This window comes from Taeniopygia guttata, chromosome 3, assembly GCF_048771995.1.
Source record: "Taeniopygia guttata chromosome 3, bTaeGut7.mat, whole genome shotgun sequence".
Taxonomy (NCBI): domain Eukaryota; kingdom Metazoa; phylum Chordata; class Aves; order Passeriformes; family Estrildidae; genus Taeniopygia; species Taeniopygia guttata.
The window spans coordinates 63027244-63045571 of record NC_133027.1 but is presented as its reverse complement, the minus strand read 5'-3'; the positions used below and the strand labels follow the sequence as shown (position 1 = coordinate 63045571).

The following is an 18328-nucleotide window of genomic DNA, read 5'->3' as shown; positions in this document are numbered from 1 at the left end:
TCATATGTCAGGTATTTTCAAAGACCCACTCAGTAGGGCCAAGGGATCAGTAGATCCCTTGGAGGATTTAGGGCAAGAAATACATACTTTCTAGTGTCCAGGTCAATGTGGGAGGGGCAGAGGCGTGAAGCAGTTCCAAGAAGAGAAGTTCACTTCATGCCCAAAAGCAGGAAACAGCTTCAAACAAGGCAGGGCACCTTGTAAATTGAGGTGCCTCTAGAGTTAAATGGGAGTTGACTGCAGCATTCTTGAATTGAAATTTTTGCACTTAAGTCCCTTGACTCCATTTAGGTCTGCTATAGTTAATGATGCCCTTTATTGGTGCTAATTATAATTCACTGCTGGCAGTGTGTCCTGCAGTGGGGAAGTCCACATAGAAGTATTTAACATGTGATAGAGTTACTACCCTGAGTCAGAATCTAAAGCTTTGTGAGAGGATTGTGCAGGCAGTTATATGAGACAGATACACCCTCTATTTTGCTGACGCGATTAAGTCCTGAAGTGACTCTAGTGACAGTATTCTGAGAGAAGAAAATAAAGAGAGCTTGCCAGAGCATCTGTATTTCCCTTGTGCTTTACAGAAAAGACATATGGATCTTCATAGAAAATTATAACCTCCTTGAACAATGTAATAGGTAATTATATCCCTGACATAGAATTTTTTAGCACATTGTATATAAGGACCCTTGTTTGGTTCTGCAGTTTCTTCTAGAGTGCCCTGTTAAATCTCTTCACCCCCTTTAAAAACACAAAACGTTTACATCAGTGAGCTCAGGGTTACACTTTTTGGTCCAAAGAGACCTCCGTGCATCCACCGCACTGAGTATTGTGGAGGAATCCCCTCCCCATCGCCCTCAGAGGGGCTGCCTCACACAGGCAACTCCAGTCCTGCCCGGAGACCGACATTCCCGGCAGGGAGCCATGCAGCTGCATTCTCCCAGCACGGAGGCTGAAGATGTAGGCTCATCACAGCGGGGCACAAACAGCCCCACACCATCATCTCCGCAGGCAGCTTGGAGGGGGCTGCACTGGGAAGTGCAGGCAGAGCGCTCACAGAATTATTTGCCCCCATTCCCCGTTGCTGTGCTTGCACAGTTGATTCTGAAAATTGCTCATGCCTGGGAAAATGTTGACAGACGCTTGCTATTTCTCCTCCACACCCTTTACAAAGCATGAAAAGTCATCATTGATGCCTATGCCTTGTATGAGGATATGTTTTTTCCCAAAGCATTGTATACACATTAGCTCATTAAGAAAATACAATTAAGAATGTAAGTACCTGAAACCTCTTCAGTGTTGCTCCATTGTAACCCAAAAATATCACATGTAATTTTCAGTGATACTTGCTCACTGATTATAAAAAAAAAATGCCCCAAGGCTGAGAAGGTGGATGGCAAATTGCAGCTGCAAATCAATTAAAATAATCAAACAAGTCAGAGGTAACTCCCACAGTAAGAGGGTTGCTTACAGAGGCAATGTTAATAGAGCATTTACCATCAGGGGTTGCCTGGTTCCCTTTTAATAAAATATCTATGATTACCTGATTAGCTGATCATTGTGCAGAGCATTTTGCTCTCAATACAGACATGAAGCCCAGGAGGAGAGAAGCTTTTATCAGATGGAGCTTGTTTATTTAAAATGTATAATTGAGTTCTCCTTTTTTTATGGAAGCATGATCCAACAGGCTACTCATCTCCAACTACATATACTGTTTCTCCTCTCTCCAGTCTAAGATGAGCCAGTTTTCTGGCACATGCTTATCTTGGCAAGGTTACCACAATGATCTGGACTAAAGGCAGAACATTGCAATGGGTATGAGAAGCTAAGCTTTAATGTATAGAAGTGGTCACCATCCATTATGGTATTAGACTAATCATATGCCATCATGTTGAATTACGACAACATGCCACCTGTGGCTCTGCCCCCACACGGTATTAGCAAAGACATAAACTGGTTTCGTTTGATAATATGTGAGAAAGCCAATATATGGTCCACCTTTTTCACTACCACTCACATTTTTAAGGGTGCTTCTTGTGCAGAATGCTGGAACACCAATACGTGAAAAATTCAAAGAACACATGAAAACTAGACACCTCATACATGTAACTGTATATTTATTTCTTTTTAAAGAACACTCCTTAGATGTATTTTCAATATACAAACTTGTTTTCACAGATTTATAATCCACTAAATAGCACAAAATATAATCCAGGTCGTTGGTTTCTTTCATCTGTGCGTGTGCATGCGTGTGTTTGAGTGTGTGTGTGTGTGCATGCGTGCAGGCACGCATGTTGCTGGTGGTAGTGGGAACCCACCACACGTGTTCAAACACAAGCCCGGGCTCCTCCTCCCTTCCCTCTGGAGCAAACCTTGCCCAGGTGGAGACCCTACACTGGAAGACTGTGACTTTCTTGCCCATGAAACTCATTTCAGAAGAGGCCGGGGTGGCGGTGCTCGCTGCCTTGGTGGCAGGGCCACATACCTCCATCCACAGGACAGGACAGAACAGGACAGAACGGGAGCCTCCCCCGAAGCTGGCACAGGTATTGCAGTAGGGAGTGGCCAGCAGTAGAGTTCAAGTGCAAGGAAACACCTTTTTCTCCTCTCCAAACCCCTCTCTGACACTCCAGAGCACTTCTTCATGACACCTACGCCCCTTGGTCAGTGCTCAGGAGCAGGGGACTGCCAGGCTCGGCAGGGCGCCGTGTGTCCAGCCAGCAGGCCAGCTCCTTGCCCAGCCCCAAGCGGCCGTAGGGGCCTTGCCACCCTGCTGCTGGAGGCCAGGGAGTGGGTCAGGACGCTGCTGGGCTCTGCCTTCTGGCAGTCAGCAGTGCCCCATCCCTGCTCCTGGAAGCACCAGCACAGCAAACCCTGCCGGTCCCGGTGAGCTACACAGATGGCACCAGTGATGCACATATTTACATGGGGTGGAATGTTTTCCCATAGCTTTTTAAGGAGTATATAGATCAACATGTTCACATAAGACCAAATACTTTTAATATATTTATAACTGTTTTATAAAGCTTTGAAAAAACTCACAATAGCACATTGTTTTACTTTAATGCTTTACGGTACTATCAGTTTAAAATCACAATCAGCACTTAAGTTATAGTCAATCCGGCAAACAAGAAACAAAAAAAGTACAAGAGTTAAGAACTGACTGATACATCTTTTATCTTTTTTTTTTTAACTAATGCATAAGTGCAGAATAATATAAGATACTCTAGTTTAAATATCTTGTTTTACAATATACATTTTGTTCTAATTACGCAACAGTAAATCCCATGCTTCACATAGAAAAGCAATCCACAACATTAAGAAAAAAATTTACAATTTATGAAACAAAGTAAATAAATATTAGTATTACAGAATCAGAGCTGTACATAAAAGCTGTTCAGTTTTAATCATATAAAAATATGTTTTAGTGCAACCTCACATATATTGATGCTGTTCTGTTTTACATCATTTAGATCCAAGTGTCCAAAAAAGGAAAGAAATTACATTTATTACAAAGCAGATACACAAATTCTAAAATATGTACAAATTACTGCTAAAAAAATGCTTATAAGAATATAAGCAAAGTAAAGAAAAGGCACAAACATCTGTACAATTTAAAAGTACCAGACCCAATAAGAATTTCAAATTTAGTTTTGGTCAGGCTCATGATGTCTTGTTACTTTATCTAATTCTTTTGATATAACAAAAGTATATATAATAGCAAACTACTGTAACTTAGAACAGGCATGCTGCAAATTTGAATACTTTTTCTATCTCTAGAAAAAAAAAAAGTGGGGTAAATGTATGGGTGAAAGTCTCCATGCATCTCAGATCAATGCGGCTTGCTCTTCTCAGATGACGGATCTTTCCTTTCCTGTGTGCTTGATGGGGGGTCGCTCCTGCTGTGAAAGCCCAGCTGCTGGACATCCACAAAGCTCTTGCTGTAAAAGGTGGGATGGGCTGGCGCAGTCTGTGATGTACCAAAACTGTCCTGTTCACCACCGTGCAAGTCAGGATGGGTGGCTGAGGCACAGGGCTGGCCCGGCTCAGATCCACTAAAGTGTTTAATGCTAAAATGTGCACTTTCTAAAGGTTTCTGGTGAGGCTCAGAAGGCCTCTGCAGCTGCTCCGCCCCGTGCAGAACGGCTTCTTCTGTGGCGATTCGCAGAGAGGCTATGGCTTTTGTACAAGTCTGTATGTTCTCCTCCTGCTCCCTCTCGGTAGCCACCACACTGTCCTCGGAGGTGCTCTGAGCCAGCAACAGCAGCGGCGAGGAGGGGGCGCTGGGGGGAGCAGCGGGGTGCAAGCTGTGCGGAGAGGTACGTTTCTCGTGGTGCTTAGAAATGCTGTACGATTCTTTCGTCAGGGCTTCCGCAGTTCCTCTTTGCTTCTCCTCAGAGACCTCCCTCTGCAGGGCCAGAGTGGACGGAGAATGTAAACCTGAAAGGGCCACGGGGACTGAATGGACCATCTGGATACCCCCAATAGGCATCATGGGGATAGGTGCTCGGATCTGCTGCTGGGAGTGTAGTGGAAGATGACTGAAGACGTAGTCGCTTGGACCTTCAGGGAACAGGCTAGACCTGCGGTGCTCCATGCCTCCTTTTTCTCCATATATGTTGAAGTAAGGTGCCTGAGAAAACCCCCTCCTCTGTAACCAGAAGAAAAAAAAGAGATGTCAGCAGTGCTACTATCAGAATTCTTGTCTGGCTGTCAAACCACCTATCTGCTTTCCTGTCTAACACAACCTCCCATTCATGAAACACCTTCCATCCAGATGGATCCCAAAGCATTTGGAAAACTCCACTAATTGCATATCCAAACAACAGAGGATGTTTTGCTTAGCTCAGCCCTACAGGGCTCATGCCTCTGAGGTGAAAGGCAGTGGCTAGTTAAGAGAGTTTAGCAACACAATGCAGCAATTTAGGTCAGGAAGTGGAGGGTATTATATTCAACTGAAACTTTGAGCAGAATTTGGGATAGATATATTTTCATTCCCCAGGAGAAATTTGGCCAGGAGATCCATCTTACCCTCTCTTTTGGAAAATCATGCTGGTATTTAAACTTTACTGCAGAGAAGTAAGTACACATCTGAACATCCCCTGCTCAGCACCGCTGCTTGGCTTAACGGGGAATATATGACAGCATATATGTATTTACTGCTTTCTGAAAATTCTGCTCTTGAACCTCACAGAAGGCACTTGCTCCCTGGGAACTTTACCCAATCCTTGGTGAAAGCAGATGGGTATTTCCATGCAAGTTCAAGTGTCTCTGTGTGATGAAGACACACATTTTTTTAGACATTGAGACAATGGAGCACCCCTCTGGCTTATCTGCAGTGTAAACAATAAATAATAACAAAAGCACAGGCATCAGCTGTGAGTAAAAGTGATTATTCTGTCCCAGGGAGACTCACCCACTCATAATGGGATTGAGAAGAATGGGGGATTTTGTGACGGCTAATAAAAGCCAATCTCGCAATATTGACATTTTCACTGCCTTCCCATTAGTTCCTGCCTTGAAAGAATAAATAGCTCCATCTCCACTCACTATTAAATATGCCCTGGGCTTTTGGGTTCCTTTTTATTTTCACTCCTAAGTTTTAAAATTTGTTGACTATCTGATGATTAAGTATCATTTATTGCTGACCAGAGGAGTAATGATGACAGAAGTGCAGGATGACATTTTCATAATTATATGTGGGATTTGGCCACACATCTCTCAGGGACTCTCATATGAAATTAAATGAATGAAAACACTCATCTCAGCTCTGTAAATTGACCAAACATGGATCAATTGCCCCAGAGCTGTATTGCTACCACAGCCTTGGTGTGGCAGCCCAAGGACTGTGCTGATAAATGCCAATGCATTGAAGTGGCAGCACTTCACTGCTGGGAAATCCTAGTTCTCAAGGCATTAAGCAACCTCTTGATCCCATCCTAGGGAGCTGGTTTAGGGGGCAATTAAAGATTCAGTTTCTGTGCTACCCAAGGGCTCAATCTCGCTGTGCTCAGATGCTTTGTCCTGTTTAATATAAATCAATGTCGAGACAGGAAAGGGTGACCCATAATAATCAGAGTCAAACTTCAGAGATATTATTCAGAGACTAATCTATGTTGGGAATTTTCCTATTCAGAAAGTGAGACACTTGAGTCTCATAAAAGAGAAACTGTCACATGAAAGCACAGTGACAGCACATTATACTGCTGAATGGGGAAAACTATACAAAATAAACTGCAATTGCCAAGCCACAAGACAGTTCACCTACCCTGTCAGTCCTTCCTATCACTAACTTCAACACTGCACAGCTGCTTGCCCCCTATTTTTTTCCATCCTTGGTCTGTCAACCACTTTCTCAGTTATACTGTCCTTTTGGACCTTTCCTACACCATGACACTTATTACTATTACATCTGATGTGAAGTTGGGCTAAGGGGAACTGAGCAAAAAAAAGAGTAAAACTCATTAAAGAATAAACCCAGTCACACACGAATCTCTAATTGAGAAATTGGTTTCATGTTTTACCCTGCCAGAGTTTCATAAGAAAATATAGCAAGAGACTGTCTTTGTTGGATACAGGTGGCTAACATGAAAGAAACTGCTGTGTGCTTCAAGATCTGCAGCATCATCCAATATATGTCTCACATGCCCAATTTTAACACAGACAGCAACAGTGTGTGCATGTCACTGGATACCTTCCAAGCCTGGCTAAGCATATACTGGATAATTTTTCTCTAGCCCTGGCAGGTAAGTTTGGAAGCAGGTAACATAAATGGTTACAATCGCTAGTAACTGTTCCTACCTCTTACCCTGCTTTTATTTCCTTTACCAATATCTAGCGTTTTTATTCCTACAAGCAGACACACACATTCCCAGAGAAAGCCTGTCTCTTTTCAACAAGCATCCTGAAAATCTAAAGACTTTCTGCAGTTGACAGGGCAAGTATTAGATCACAGAGCAGAAAGTCACAGCATCTTTTTGCAGTGCAGTCAGAATGCGTTGCTGCCAGTCCTGTGAGCTGAGCTCTTCTCTTTGTCAGGTTATGGGAATCCAGATAATTTCCTATTAATTCTCATTTGTTACAGTTTAGCATATTTCCCTTCAACTCCAGGTAACACATAATTTCCCAAGCAACAGTATTCTGTAGCAGCTCTTCACTAAATGCTCTGACCTGGTCACAAAGCTAGCCTGCCACATCACACACATCACACATCACAAAGCCACACCCAGCTTCACAAATCCCCCAGAATGCCTCAGGGATGAGATAGGGTTTACCCTGTATCTGGTACATCACCCAAATCAGGCTGTTCGAGATTAAGAGGAAGATCACATTTCAAAGCCAACCACCCTTCACAGACATCCTCTGGGCAGCCTCAGACCACAGCTTGCAAAAACATGTTGGGTGGAAAACAGTCTCTTTGATTAGCATGTCATAATGTACTTGAGGTTTCTTAAAGTTTAAAACCACAAAACACTGAATTCTATAGTGAAAATCAGTGACAGAGCATATTACCAATGAACTTTCTGAAGGACATGATGCTCAACAAAGTGACTATAACTGTGTGGCACTCACTTTCAGGATCAGTTCAATCTGCAGCCCTACATGGAACACACCACAGTAGCCCAGATGTACCAGTGAACCTATTTACAGTTTAGCTGGAATTCAGAAGTTTCTGGCTCTCTGTACAAGAATGCATTTCACTCAAGATGATAAAGTAGTGAGTGTTTGGGAAGTGATTTAATATCTATGTTTGGGATGATCAAAGGACCTTAAGTCCTATCAACTTTCAAGTGGTCATAGAGGTGCCTAATTACCTTCAGCCCTTCTGAATATATCAAGACAGGCTTCAGACTTCAAAATGAATGAGATGAGCAACAAGATGGCAACAGAAGCAAAATCCACCACTGTCTAGAAGCTAAAATAATTGTGAGAGACCAGTCTGTACCACTCACTGCAAGGCACCTTCCCAATCTTGTTGAGTCTATCCTGGGACTAGAAGAAAAGGAAAAAGTGATAGTCTGCACTAGGAAGTAGGAGGGTGTACTAAGGGTTGGGACAAGCAGGAATTGAGTAAAAACTGTTTGTGCTGGATCCCATATTCACAGTGCAAGTGTTATGGGTTTGGAAGGGAAAGTTGCTTCAGATTAGCCCTATGTGGCCTCTTTGCCATCACTTGAATGGCCACTCACAGTTCAAGTGCACCTGCTGCCCTCCTGGTGCACATTTTCAGTTTAATTCCATCTGACAACAATCCAGGTCACTTACTCCAAGACTGAGCTGAAACTGTGAATCAAAACACAAAAAATGTGACAACAGAGACATATGCCTGATCCAAACTAAAATGCTAAATGAGATTCACTCCAGGTGAACAAATGAAGCCTTCTTAGACCACCTTCTCTTTCTCTCAGGAAAGATGAGACACCTTCTGACAGAAGATGACTGGGAAGAAGAATATGAGCCCTTTGATAATGGCATCAGCCTCTTCAGTAAGGAAAGAAACCTCTGGTACTGACAGAAGATAAGATCCCAAATGTATTTAGAGAGCGGAAGATATCTGGCATTAATTTTAAAGACACCAATTTAACTACTCAAAGCCAAGTCTGACCCAGCACATACTACAGACTTAGGCTACTTTAGAGAGAGTATTCTATTGCAAGAGTGCATCCTGCTATTGATTGCCAAAGGAGAAAAAAAGTATTTTCCTGCATTTTTATACAATCTAAAAAAATATTTACTTTCACCATGCCCTTTTCCACTTCCTAAACAAATAATTTTAACTGCTTTCTATGTGGTGCTTTCAATGCCTGAGCACGAGACCACCAAAGTGCATGGACATTCAACAGGAAGCAAAATGAAGAGCAACTAGACCAGCATTGACCAAAGAAATTAGAGCAAATATATCAATTTCAGTTGAGAAGAAAGAAAACTGGCTTCTTCTGGGAACTGCAGGCACTAGAAGCACAAAACTGCTCCTATTCCTCCAAGGACTGGGAACCAAAAGCAGCTCTTAAAGTATTTTAAGGATTATAAGCCAGCATGAGTGCCACCAATGCAGCTGCTAATGATTCTCTGGTTTGCTGGATTTCACTACTCTAAAAAGTGAAAAACAACCTTTATTCCTTTCTCTTCTCTGACAGCTTTCATTTATAGCAAGCTCAGGTACTATTTGTTTTCCCACATGCTGAGTATAATAACTTGTGTTTCACTTAAGTTTGTCTAATGTTTGGCTAAAGTACATTTTCCACAAAGGCACCAAGACACGAGGAATCCATCTTTCCTTCCTTGCAGCCATTTGTTGTGATGGGCAATCATCCCCACTTGTCATTTTTCTCATTTAAGTTTGCTTGGGCTTCGCTTCCAGTGATACCTCCTGTATTCAGGTTGTAGTGACTCTGCTGAGGTCTGGCCTTCTCTCTCAAAAAACTCAACATGCCATCAAGTTACTGATGCTTTCTGTAAGACAACTGATCTTTTACATTGTGTTTTTCACTACGACATGCCTGACTCTACCTCAAAAAGAAGGTAAGCATTAGAAGTCCATCTGGCATGGCGGAATTTTCAAAAGAAGGAGTGGTAAGTGTTAAGAAAATCCTTACAATGTGCTAAATGTCTTGCTGGAAGGTGTGCATAATGCATAAGAAAACTATTACAACAAGAACTGTCAGATGGCTAAGGATGATTGTTAACATACACTTTTGCTAGCATCATTACCCCTGTAAAATCTTTACTACAGGATGCCAGTGAGTATCATGTGGGACAGGAGGGACTGGGGCACCCTGCACAATGTCAGCTGTAGAATCCCATATGATCCCATTCTTTGATACTAAGACATCATGACTAGTTAAACTGGGTGACTCTTCACCCACTTGTGCTTCCTCACGTAGTCAGTAGAAGTGCTGGTGGGATTTGTATCCTCCCTCAGCTGAGCACTGATCACTCCTGTGGGAGTGCAGCAGGGTTTCAGCATGCCCTTTCTCATTTAATCAGTCACCCCTCCCCAGTGCTCTCTCAAACAACTTACCAGGTCATGGGGCAATGTCTAAGATGTGGGAGAAGCATCTGTGTTGCTCTCTCCTATAAATATGGCCACTCAAGCTGCAGCTCTCCCTTATACTCCCAAACTGCTGGGAGTATAATCACTTTGGATCTGCCAGGCTGGCCACATCTCAGCTCTTTTTGGTCCACCCCTGCTCCAACCATCTTTGCCCAGGTGCATCCCTCACTCCCTTCCTGGGAGCAGATAACACATCAGCCTGACTCTAGAGAGAAAATCACACCAGAGCTGAGAAATGCTGACTGTTTGAGTTCAGGGTTCAATTTTTCTCCTCCACAGAGGAACACTGCAAAGACCATATGGAGACCCAAGAAGACTGGGAATGGGGAAGCAGGTAGAAGAGGTCATCCAGAAGAGCAGGAGCAAGGAGCTCTGGGGTAACCTGAGATTGTCACAGCTTGCCCAGGTTGAACCCACACACAGGCAGGCAGTGAGAGGGCAGCCACAACAGCAACACGGTGAGAAAAGCAGAGTAAATAAATACGTAAATTCACACCTAGCAAGGCCATTCCTTACCCTGAAGATGTAATCTATTTGTGGAGGAAGTGCTTTGTGAATGCTAGGGCTGGTCAAAAGTGCCAATCTGGCACTTTCTGAGAGCTGATTAACCAAAAAGGAAGAGCACAGAGAGCAGCTGTGCAAGTTTTGCTTATCTACACCGCAGTACTTTCTGCGGGGCAGACAGCTGCCTGCTCCTCTTACACAATAATATCCTTTAAATTCAAGCCACAGATCATGATTTCAGTGTGCACTCTGCTTTTCTAAGAGGTTCCATTATCTTTGCATTTCTATTCCATTAAACAATATTCAGTGATGGGCACCATACCACAAGAACAGGGCTTTAAGCCTTGATTTTGGCTGGATCTCATCTGAGAGTCTAGGAAGTACAAGATTTTTTACAGTGCAGAAGCAAGCCTCACAAACCATGTAAGCTTTGTGGACCATTTAAAAATTATACATATATATATAAAATTAATATGGAGGCAGGAAATGCAAACCAGCCTAATTTCACTGAAGTTCATGGAGCTACTCAGGGTTCTGCCAAGTGAACATTTTCCCCATAGGCTGACTCTAGTGCATCTAAATGAATCAGCGTCCTGACTTGGTCTCTGTCTATTCCAAATTTCTTGCATTTGTTCCAGGACTTCCCACCAAGGCTCGAAGTTTATGCCTTCTTCTACAAAACTGCAAAGATTTTTGAAATGCTCAAGTTCAGTAAGAGAGAGCACAGTTTTTGACAAGGGGAATGAAAATATTCTTTCATACTTACTGAATGTCCCACTGGAATAGATTCAGACTGTAAATATTGACCCATGGACAACGCTGGATTATGGTACAAGCCCCTCCGGGGAGATGCTGCTCTAACGGAGGCCATGTATCTCCTCTCTCGCCTGGGAGACAAATCTCTTCGAACAGACACATCTTTCCCTGGTGACATTGGTCTCCTTGGCGATAGGTGACGTCTTGGTGACACATCCCGTCTTGGTGATAACTCTCTCCTCAGCACAGCCTCCTTCCGTGGGGAAAGGTGCCTCATGGGTGAAATATCTCGTCGGGGTGACAGATGTCTTCTGGGTGACAAATCCCCTTTTGGCATTAAATACCTCTTTGGTGAGTTATCTCTGTAGGGTGAAGAATCATAGCCAGGTGACGATTGTCGACTGGAAGGTGAGAGGTCCCTCGGAGAAGAACTGGGATCTAACGAAAGCGTGCAATCCTCATCCATGCTGCTGGGTATGTCCAATCTGTCTTTATCGGGCTCCGAATCCGTACTCTTACTCTGGAAAAACCTCTGATATTCTGTCATTTGTGTGTCGTCACAGGAGTCGCTTGGTGTTATAAGCTGAGTAACCTGAATGCTAGGTAAGGTGACCAAGTAACTGATGAGGGAAGAGTGTCCCACTGAAAGGGAGCCCTCTGGGGAAGCCCCCTGCGATGCCCCAGCCGAGTTCACTGACAGGGAGGAGAACCGAGGGGGCTGCGGGCTGGTGCTTCTTGATCTGGTTTTTGGTGTTGAGTCTCCCTGAGTATCATCAAAATCATCCTCATCTTCATCTTCATCATCATTGTCATCGCCATCCTCGCCATCTGATTCCTCCGCATCAGAAAACTGGTGCTCTGCTGACAGCCCTGCCAGGTTGCTGCTCTTCTCTGCCTCCTGCTGCATGTCCTCCATATTTTCTGAAACAACCACAGCAAGCCCAAATGATTAGCACATACCCCACTTCTCACACCACAACCATTCCCCCACCCAGCACTCTCATTGCCATCGCTGGACGCTCTTCATCTGAGATGGCTGCATAAAGCCATTCCTCATTGATTAAAACAATTTTTTTTTCCAAAATAATATCTAGAATCCTATACTTGAAGCATGAAAGCAAATTCATCCTATACTACCTTGCAACTTCACTATTGGGAGCCATGAATGAGACAGATGACAACAGGCCATATTTTTATTTCTAGTGCCTTTTCATGCAAAAAAGTATAACCCAGACAACTAGATAGGATTTTTTTTTTGCTTCCTTTTTATTAAAATGGTAACTCTCAATTAAAAATGCCCCAAATACTCGTAATGCATTTTCCCATGCCCATCACTGTGTTAAAGTGCAGTGAGTCATTTGCAGACCCCATACTTTCCATACTTTTGTGGGAATGAGGCCATTCCAGCTAAATTAAATCATTTTGACATACCTGCTTCTTCAGTTTCAGTATCATCTACAGATGTCATTGATACTCCAAGCTCCAAGCATTTTTTCATGTGTGCTTTAGACTTCATATGTTTTGTCAGATTTCCTATGGATCAGAGATTAGTGTAATTAACATAAAACAACAATCACTCTTCAAGCAAGGTTTTAGTGTATCTTAGCTCCATTATGCCACAGATAATGGGTTTTAGCTGTAGAAAACACAACTGATAGGGCTGACTCATCAAGACCACAGGCCTCAGAGCCTGTTTTAATGAGAGTGAGTTTTTATATCTTTAGAAAATTAACAATTCAAATTAATTCAGGGCCTGGGAGGTACATAGGCATCTCTCCAATTTTCCACATGATATTTAGGCACCCCTACAAAACTCACTTTTGGATGTTATCTGTTCCTGGACTCACTGTTCATGATATGTACAGACTGCCTAGACATCGAAGTAAGTCCACAGCACAGCAGCCATTCAGAGCTCACGCTCCCATTTACACAGTGGCACTTTCAAGGTAAGGGCTCTCTCATATACTTGGCTCATGGTTTCCAGATGCTCCATGTATTTGAAGAATTTGGAAGCAAAAGTACCCCACCAAAAAAAAGACAGTTACAGGAGACTTCTCTATACAAGTTTACCATCTAGCTGCAGTCTCTGAACTAAGAGGAGAGGAGCTGTGCTTACAGCACCCATCTGGGATATGGGAAATTCAAGTTCAGCTCCCAGATTTAGAACATGGATCTAAACCAGACAGAGCAGAGATTTGAAAGCAAATCTCCCATTCCCCTGAGGGAGCAATTTAACACTAGACTATTGACTTTCTGGAGTGCCTGTCTTGGTCTGTTTTTTCATAGATTAAAAAACTGGGTTGAGATTGGCCCCAAGAGACATTTCATGACAAAGAATCTTGAGCACAAAGCACAAGCTGGAGAATATCACTCTAATCCACTTGCTACTTCATCCTCATTTGCAACACCCAAAAGGGAAAGCATGGCACAAGTAAACCCAACCCACGAAGAAGACATGGTGCTTCTTAGCTCAAGGAAAACCCTCTGGAAGTGCATTTATGCTGCTTCTAGGACCCCAACCAGCATCTCCAGATGTGGCACATGCCATCTTGGGTCAGGAACACTGCACTCCTCTGCTGGATAGCAAAGGTGGGCTTAGAAACTCACAAGCCAGGCTCTTCTCTGACTTTCAGTTCCAGCTAGTTTAAATAATTCCCTTCTCATTAGGGGTTTCTTGACCCTGAGCACTGCATGAAAAATCTAACTTGGATATTGATGTTTCTGGATGGCTAAATGCTCAGAAAAACTGAAAACCTAAGTATCTCTGAAAGTTTGTCCCCTACTGCTCTCAGCAAAGTAGCAACAGCAGTTATGAGGCTGACAGCTGCTTATAATCAGCAATGCACCAGTTAAACACTTGTTGTACTTCGAAGGCTAACCTACTCTCCTGCTACTCATTCCCTTTCTGTGCCATTCCAAACAACCTCCTCCGTGTTTCTTTTATGTCAGAAATGCCACCACAGCAAGCAATTTCACTTTTTTTTTTTTTTTTCCATGCCATCTCTTCTTCCTGGAATGTCTTCTCTGAACACAGCTATAAAACCACAATACTGTCATGTACTTCAAGTCCCTACTCAAGACCCATTCCTCCAGCAATGTCAAATGTAAGCAATTATATGAGAACAGCTCACCAGATGATCTACTGGGACTACAAACAAGCAGCTCCTTGTCTTTGTCTCCAATGCCCATGAAAGTTCTCAAATTAGGCTGATGGGTCTACTACCATCCATCAGCTGTTCCCATCTTTGCCACAGAAGAATTGCTGGAGTGATGGAAACTATTAAAATTCTCAATCCTCAAAACAGCCATGAAGCTGCATGGTGATCTTGGGAAAAATTTCCTTCAGCTTCCTTTCTCCCACTTTGAGTTAAGTTTCACTGCACTGGGACCAGAATCCATTCTTTTGTCTGCCAAAGGGAAGCTAAAAAACTGAGAATCTAAGGCTCATTTAGGCTGTGCTACAAAGAAATTATACCAAGGAAAGGATTTTTTTTTTTCAAGGAGATGGCTGCATCACAAATCTGAATTCCAAAGAATACCATTATCTGCAGCCACAGGGTGACAAATGGAAGCTTTTTTCTGTGCTGATAAATACATGTGAACAGAAGCTATCAGATCTCTATTCATAATTAATGCCACAGTGGATGGACTGGCCCATCTAGGAGACATGTATTATTTATAAACTTGAAACTGACCCACTGTAAAGCCTGTGAAGGCAGTATTCCTCAGCAGCTGATGCTCTGCTTCTACATTATGTCATAAGAAGTATGGTCTCCTGGTAGCATTTAAGTGTTGCTGCAATTAAAATTTGCTTCATGCAAAAATGTTGGTAGAGTATTATTTTTCAGGATGGTTCTTATGCTACTGCATTTTCCCTGCAGACAGAAGGACCAGCCAAGAGCCTCTAGGTCTTTATGAAGCTATCCAAGGAGTCTCAGTCTTACAAAATCCCTGGATCAATTAAACAGAAGAGAACAAACTCTCTTATATAGTCCTGTACATATATACACAACATATATTCTGAAGAAAATACTCTCCTTGATTGCAATGCATGATTGGATCCCAGAGGGCAAAATAGCTCCAGAAGTGGCAAGAGTTCAGCAAAAAAAGTCAAGTACCTTTAGTTTTGAAGGCAAAATTGCACAACTTGCATACATAAGGCCGGACATCAGTGTGAGTGCGGATATGTTTTTTGAGCATGCTTGGCTTTTTACAGCGAATGCCACATTCTTCACAAATGTACTTTCCTCGGCCACGACCTCTGACATAGACATAATCCTCATTTGATTTATACCTGTTGGAAGAGAGCAAGTATTTAAGTCATACAGACTTTAGGTCTGATACATGTACAAACATCACTTCTATGCATCTGATCCTCATCATTAAAGCAAACTCAGAGAAGTCCAAAGGAACTACTGAACTTTCAGTCTGGAACTCATAAAGTATTTGGCTTTCAGAAAATGTACTGGTCCCAATATATTTAAACAATATGAGACCAACAGGTTGCAGTATGAGAACAGTATAAACACCTTGTCAGGAAACCAGTGAACAACCATTCCTATAGACACAGCTCCAAATATAAGCCTGCAGGTTGGATTTCAGCTCACTGTAGTATTGTACAGCACAGACATTTACCATCACTGAAAACAGTGCTGTTTTGCAGCACAGTTCATTTAACTATTTTAATGTATTTATCCCTTGGGATCAGATAAATCACATCCTGGAAATGCCCATTTCTTCCTATTAAGCAAAAAGGGACCAAAGATGATGAGCAAGGATGTATTCATTCACATTACACATGCCTGACATTCCCAAAGATAAACTGTTCCCTAAAGAGACACTGAATTGATTTCACTCAGGTATGTGACGCTTTAGAAATAAAATGGTATATGTTGAACACATATACTTTGAAGAAGTGAAATCAATGAAATAAATTAAATCTTTGTTATCACAGACTTATATAAGCTTTCTATGCTATTTTTTTAGTTTTACACATAGTGTGTAGTTAGAAAATAAATAAGATTTAAATCTATGTAAAGCTATACATTGCCTTTATCATCATGCTAAATTGTTAATACTGAAATCTAAAGGAGTCTAGGGAATCTTCTCAGGCTGTTCTGAGGTTTGAAGACTGCTGGGCATTCCTTTGGGGAAGAATTCCATCCTCATTCATTCAAAGTAAAATTCAGGAAGTGCAAGTTCTGAAAAATAATATTTCTTCTGCCCTGTGTCCTCCATTGCCCTCTTCCTAAGCAGCACAAAGTACTTTTAGTCATTCTATGGATGCACAATTCACAAAATATGGTTGGTACTAACATTTAGTACTTTAAAGAAAAAAGGGACTGTGTGAAAAGTTCTGTTAATGTGATGATAACGCTACAAGAAAAGGATGGCTATTTTTGGGTTACAGAGCTGGAACGTTTTTCAAGTGTGCTGTTCTTAGATGAACACTTTCCCATATGTTTAGCTATATCATGGGCAATATAAATTCTGAAGTTAATATTTTAGAAAAACATAAAACAGTGTCCTGTTCTTAAGTCCATCTTTTTATCTTTTCAACACATCAGGCCCTCTTTCAAATGTGGATGCCTAAATTCAGTTTTTTTCATCTAATTTCTAACAAAGTTGTAACCTCTCACATATCCTTCATTGTGCCTGGCAGCATGGACAAAACTGGAATCTAATGTAATGTAATATTGACTCATCTCTCTAGCAGGTTTTCTGAACAATATTTTTGGGATCTTGGTTGTCTGGCTGCCCCATTTCCCAGGTTCTCCTTCATATGCACATGCCAATGACTGCTAGTCATCTCTCTATCCACTGCTTCATCAACTTCCTCCAAGCTTTCTCCCACAGACAAAAAAACCCAACAAAACAAAAAAAAACCACCAACCAACCAACCAAAAAACCAAAAAAAACCCACAAAAAACCTGCTATTTTATCTTCTCTTCATCTCTCCTTACAGTCTGATTTTGTTGGGATGGAGTCTACAGTACCACCCCTGACTGATACTGGTAAGATAAATGCTCTGCTATTACATGTGCTTTTTTGTTGCTCCATCTCTGCTCTTCTGCTTGACTTCATTCCACTGGCTACTGTCACCTGTCAGATCCCATTGGACATAAAGACAATGATAAAACATGTGTCACTTCATCATTCATATAGATGGTTTTTGGCCACGACTGACCTTGATTCTTTAAGTATGCTTCATCATAACAATGCCTCTAAGAGAAATGACACACACAAACTTGACATTTAAAGAAGGGCTAGTGCAAAAACTAAAAATCCAGAAGTCAGAGTCATGGTGATTACCTTTCAGACCTCAGGAGTATTTGATCTAACTGCTAACTTATGCCTCTCTCAAAGGTTTGAGGAATTTCCCCTTTTCTACTATGTAACATCCATGTAAGGACTTTGGCCACTGCTGAGTTTGACTAGGATGGGACTCTTGAGTTAAAAAGCATTAACAAGTCTCAGAGTCCTGCAATTTCTATCCAAAATGGTTTTTTATTTGAGTTCTTCAATTAGAGTCTATTACTGAAAGATATGAACGTACAAACATAAGCAAACTGTGAATTCTTGCTGTCAGCTGATAATGTCATTAAACTAGGTGTCAGTTGAGCAGGCATGCTTGCCCTGTCTCTTCTTTTTTGCACACCATTAGTAACTAACTCTACTGCAGCAAGGACTGAACTTGAAATTAATGCTTTTCTTTGAGAAATACTGCTTCATATCCCATCAGTCACATCTACAGTCAGATGATGGAAAGCAGATTTTGTGATTCAGATAATTTTACTTGAACCAAGCCACCTGCCAGTGTTAATAACACAGTGCTTAGTTTCTTCCTTCCAAACTCCCTCTGCTACAATCCTTACAAAATGCTGTTGATGGGCTTTCTGCGGTGAGGTGGTGATGTGCTGTGACATCTGGTGGTATTGGCTGACCACTGGACTCGATCTTAGAAGTCTTTTCCAACCGTAATAACTCTGTTATTCTATTATCTACTTCTTGCCTCAA

The 18328-nt window shown here is 42.0% G+C and overlaps 1 protein-coding gene across 11 annotated transcripts in view; it reads right to left on the bottom strand.

Annotated features, from left to right (window-relative positions):
• Positions 1 to 2097: 2097 nt before the first annotated feature.
• The window catches only part of HIVEP2 (HIVEP zinc finger 2), a 137028-nt gene continuing 120797 nt past the window's right edge, over positions 2098 to 18328 (bottom strand). For all 11 annotated transcript variants that reach the window (XM_030268093.4, XM_072926999.1, XM_072926998.1 and 8 more), the window contains 4 exons: positions 15430 to 15605; positions 12743 to 12844; positions 11322 to 12232; positions 2098 to 4648 (listed from right to left, as the gene is read on the bottom strand). In XM_030268093.4, coding sequence (XP_030123953.4) covers positions 3830 to 4648; positions 11322 to 12232; positions 12743 to 12844; positions 15430 to 15605 — 2008 coding nt within the window. In that variant the 3' untranslated portion in view covers positions 2098 to 3829. The remainder of the gene's footprint in view (positions 4649 to 11321; positions 12233 to 12742; positions 12845 to 15429; positions 15606 to 18328) is intronic.